The sequence below is a fragment of the Theobroma cacao genome, chromosome 8 (genome assembly GCF_053813885.1).
Source record: "Theobroma cacao isolate CCN51 chromosome 8, ASM5381388v1, whole genome shotgun sequence".
NCBI lineage: Eukaryota > Viridiplantae > Streptophyta > Magnoliopsida > Malvales > Malvaceae > Theobroma > Theobroma cacao.
Window position 1 is genome coordinate 6,717,108 of NC_142646.1, and position 4,978 is coordinate 6,722,085.

The 4,978-nt window shown below is 35.8% G+C and overlaps 1 protein-coding gene across 1 annotated transcript; it reads left to right on the forward strand.

Moving 5' to 3' along the window:
• The first annotated feature begins 1,250 nt into the window (after positions 1–1,250).
• LOC18592367 (aspartic proteinase Asp1-like) lies at positions 1,251–4,716 on the forward strand. The gene is made up of 8 exons (XM_018125392.2): positions 1,251–1,827; positions 2,680–2,806; positions 2,908–3,134; positions 3,344–3,580; positions 3,670–3,811; positions 3,898–4,089; positions 4,202–4,274; positions 4,387–4,716. Exons 1-8 carry the CDS (start codon positions 1,613–1,615, stop codon positions 4,476–4,478), a joined length of 1,305 nt encoding a protein of 434 aa, XP_017980881.2. The 5' UTR covers positions 1,251–1,612; the 3' UTR covers positions 4,479–4,716.
• The last annotated feature ends 262 nt before the right edge of the window (positions 4,717–4,978 follow it).

Genomic DNA, 4,978 nt, shown 5'->3' on the forward strand with positions numbered 1-4,978 from the left:
ATTTAACTTGATTGAACCTCTCTCTCTATATATTCTACATATTGTATACTCAAATTTAGACAAGCAGGGAATTCATGAATGAGGTAGCAGGTTCTTACATCTAAAAGTTTTTCGGATTTTAAAGTATTTTATCGGAATATTAAACTGTTATATTCTTTGACCTTGAAATTAAGATGCATGGACTAGATAGCATAGTTGAAAAAGACCCCTCATGAAATTAGCAAATGGTGACTCCAAAAGGAAAGTAAAAACAAGAGCAAAGGATGACATGGGCTCACTAAAAGAGTTAGGTGCATGCGTCATAAGGTGATTATTTTTTCAACTTCTATAGCCCAATTATTCAATTTTCTTTTTGGGTGAAGATTAGGCTTATTTTAGCATGTAACCCCCTAATAATCAGACTTATAACCAAGGCCTGGTATAAGTACTTTATATATATATATATATGAATATTGATCATAAATCATTTAATTTAATAATAAATATATGTATTTTTTACTCAAAATGTTAAATTTGAATTATTTTCCATCATATGAAACAAGTTTGTATAAAGATGGCAAGATTCCCTTCTTGATGACAAAGCCTACTATATGATAAGTTTAATTAGGTGCTTCTCTTAAACATGGTAAAATGGACAAGTAATTCGACGCTGTGAGTTACTTTATAGGTGGATTAAGACTTAATCCTAGCTCCTAATCAAGAAAACATATATAGCTTCATACATCCTAATTATTACCTCCAAAGAGCTTTAATATTACTACTATTAAATAAAGAAATTAAGCTTCTATTAGTAATGAATTTTGACATAAGTATATTCCTTAAAGCCAAATTTCTCATAAGGCCAGTGGTAGTTTGACAACTGGAATAAACAAGTATCCCCTTCACACAAAATTGAGCAGAAGGATCCATCCACCACTGTCTCTTTTCCCATTGGTTTTCTTAATTCAATGCCATCAGTCTCTATTTCACTCTTTCGTATGAACACTTCAATTCCATTATTTTCTCCATTCATCCATTCTATCATTTCGATTTATATTTATAATAGTGTGAGATTAGGGTCTGATCCAGATGACCCTACCATCCACATAATTCACTTTCATCTCCATTGAGTTACAATGAAACCAAACACATAGTACAATACCAATTTTGCCCTGCCCAAACGCCATCTCCTTAAACTTTTCCAATGGCAAATTTGACCATTTGATGATTTTTCCGCGGCCAAGACCGCGTAAGCAGTGAAACTGAGCTGAAGCTACCGACTACAGAGGAAGATCCCAAACCCTATCTAAAACCCCTTCACCGGACACAAATTGAAACCTCTAAACTGAAATAATCTTTCAAAATCTTATTTAAAGACAAAAGAAAAGGAAAATAAAATTGAAAAGCGTGCGCCTATAAATATAGCTAAGAAGGAGCCTAGTCTCAGCCAAGAAGTCACCTTCACACCTTCCCAACGAAGTTCTCAGGGGGCTTTGTGTGTTTTTTGTTTCTTTTTCATCAGAAAAGAAATGGTCTTTTAAGTACCCTTTTGGCCTCTGGTTCCAAAAATTCTTTTTTTTTTTTTTTAATTTTTGCAATAGATTTCTTTGTGGGTTTTTGATCCTTAGTAGAGATGGCTGACCAGGAAATGAAAGGAAAAAGATCGCCATTGATGATCATGGTTTTCGTCTTCCAGGTTCTCTCTTCACATTTACATGGCTGTTTTGCAGCAACCGGTCAAGATCAGCCACAATGGCAGAGGAGTACAGTCCGTCCAACGGCTGTTAATGGCTTTGGTTTTGGCTCCTCTGTTGTTCTTCCTGTTGCTGGCAATGTCTATCCTTTTGGGTACTGCCTTTTTTGTTTTGTTTTTTTTTTCTAAAAACATTGGTTTTGTTTATTTTGAGTTTTTTTTTTTATAAAATACTCGGACAGTTCTTATTACTTAATTTAAAGCATGGCAGTCTGTCTTAAAAACTTCAACCCCATTAATAGAAAAAGTTTAAAAAAAAGGAAAAAGACTAAAATAGACAATTTGATCAGACGACACTGTGTTACCTCTGCTGGTCAGTCCGTAATCAGACCTGACACTCCTGAATTTGGTTCATGGATTGGTTTCTCTATGTGCTGCTTTGTTCTGAATTTGATCACTGATAAATATGCTAGTTAATTTTGTTTAGGCCAATTGAATTGGTTCTTTGTTTTCTTCTTCTGGTTATGTAATTTTCTTGAACTTGTTGCAGAATATTTGAAGTATTTCTCGTTTACGTTCTCTAAATTTGATTTCATGTTCTGTTCTTGGTAAATTTCAGGGTTCATTGGATATGTCTGTAGTTTCACTAAGACACCCTATATCCTATTTGTTTTCCTTCTCTCGGCTGTTTTTAATCTTTCAGATAATTTCATTAGCCCTTTGCCCTTCCAAGTTGGATTCCTTGGCCAAATTCCCCATGATAAGTTGATAACATTTCTTAAAGATGTTTTCCTTTTTTCTCCCAAAATTTCCTCTTTTGTCTCCTTTTATTAGTATAATTAATTTCTTGGGTTTGTAGTTCTTTTGCAATTTGATTGCAGTAAAATTTGATTTTTCATGATAATATGACTTTGAGTTCACTCTTGGTTTACCCTCTCTTTATATCTACATGTTAAAAAAGTATAACCACTGAAGTTCATGGAATTCCTATTTCTGTCAATTGTCAGGTTCTATTCTGTGGAACTTAAGATAGGCAACCCACCTAAGACTTTTCAGCTTGATATTGATACTGGCAGCGACCTCACTTGGGTCCAATGTGATGCTCCTGATACTGTTTGCACTGGTTGCACTCTGGTAAATTTCTTACTCCAATATGATCATAGCATTATAATAAATTGCAAGAAAAAAACAAACACTGCTAGGTTCTTATGATGCCTTTGTCTTCCTTTTTGCAGCCTCATGACCGTCGTTACAAGCCCGCTAAGAGCAACTTTCTGCCTTGCAAGGATCCCATATGTGCTGCACTTAACTCTCCAAAATCAAATCCATGCAAGAATCCAAATGAAAAATGTGGGTTTAATGTTAAATATGCTGACCAAGTTTCAGTTCTTGGTTTCATGGTCTCAGACAACTTTCATGGCCTTGGCAGTGGCTCCCTTTCTAATCCCCATTTGGCCTTTGGGTGGGAATTTCCTACTCTTCTTCTCAATTTACAACCTTTGAATTTTGGAAGTGATTTCAACCATATCAATAACTCAGAATTTTGTCAATTTCGAAAATGGCTCGTCTTTTGAAGTAAAATGTTGAAATTCGTAGAGTTTGTGTATTGTGTTTATACGATACATTCACTTCCATGATAACTAACAGTACCATGTTTTTCCTCATCTGCAGGTGTGGATCTCAACTAGAAAATCACAGTCCAGACAGACCACACCCTCTTACCACTGCTGGAGTCCTTGGACTTGGCAAAAGTAAAGCGAGCATGTCATCACAATTGAGTGGCATGGGTATAACAAAAAATGTGGTAGGTCATTGTTTCAGTGGACAAGGGGGAGGGTTTTTGTTCCTTGGAGCTGGTTTCCCTGAATCAAAAATGACTTGGACGCCAATGTTGCAAAATTCCATTGAGTAAGCACAATCAAATATGTTTTCTTTACTTCTTTACTAATTCCATGTTACCTCTAACGCGTGTTTCTTTCTTGTTGGTTTCGTTTCAGTGAACATTATTATTCTTCTGGTCCAGCAGAACTTCTTTTTGGTGGGGAGCCTACTGGTGCAAAGGGCCTTTATGTTATCTTTGACACTGGAGCCACCTACACATACTTGAGTTCTGAAGTTTACCAAACTCTACTCAATCTGGTGAGACAGAAAGAAACAAACATCAATGCACAAACCTTACGAATGCAAACACGTTACCGGAACTGATTGCTCACATCATTTTTCAGATAAGGAAAGATCTAGCCGGAAAGCAACTACGAGATGTGAAAGATTACGCTCTGCCAATCTGCTGGAAAGGCGCAAAACCTTTTAAATCTGTGCGAGATGTTAGGAACTATTTTAACACTTTGGTGCTGAGTTTTACCGGTGCAAATAACAATAAGCTAGTGTTACCACCTGAAGCTTATATCATTGTCACTGTAAGTACCTCTGGAAACCATTAATTATTTTTTTTTTCAGAGAATTAAAACCAAATGTACAGTTCTGTGGAGTTAAAAAGAGACCGCAATATAACAAGCTCATTTTTCTCAGGAACGAGGAAATGTTTGCCTAGGAATTTTGAATGGCACTGAAGTTGGACTAGGAATTACCAATGTGATTGGAGGTAAGAGTGCTTTTAGTTTTGCATATAGCTTGATCAGTCATTTTGCTTGTAAGTTTCTACTTTGTTCGCCTTTCCTTGCAAACTAACTTGTCCTTGTTGGTATGCTGTACAGCCATTTCGTTGCAAGATAAATTGGTGATATATGATAATGAGAACCAGAGGATTGGATGGGCTTCTGCAGATGGCACCCGCAAGCCTCGATGATTATGAACCTATTCACTTGTATTATGCAAGAAAAGCTGAATGAAATGACTGAATAAAGTATAAGGCAAAAAAAAATAGCTTCATTCTTCAACAGAGGGTACATACTTTTTGTTTAGTTGTAGAAGGAGGCTCATAACCATGATGCTTCTCTTTGACAATACACAAGGTTTGAAAAATGTAAGCGGGTAACTTATAGGAAATATGATGAAGGCAATACCAATGGCTTTTACAAGTGACATTCACAATGCCCTTTGATATATCTTATGCTGCAAGTTAGCTTTAGAAAGTTTCATATCCGAGAAAGATGCATCTTTGACTGTGCAAACGAGTTCATTTCTCCCAGTTATCCATCTTGTAGAATGCAGTACTAAGATGTGTCTTTTATTTGATTTTAAAAAAAAAAATGTCTCTTTTCTTTTCCCTCTAGTAATAGATATTGAGATATTTGAAGAACAAAAGTCTTAGAAAGTACGATCCAGGTACAATGATCTCTCAGTCAC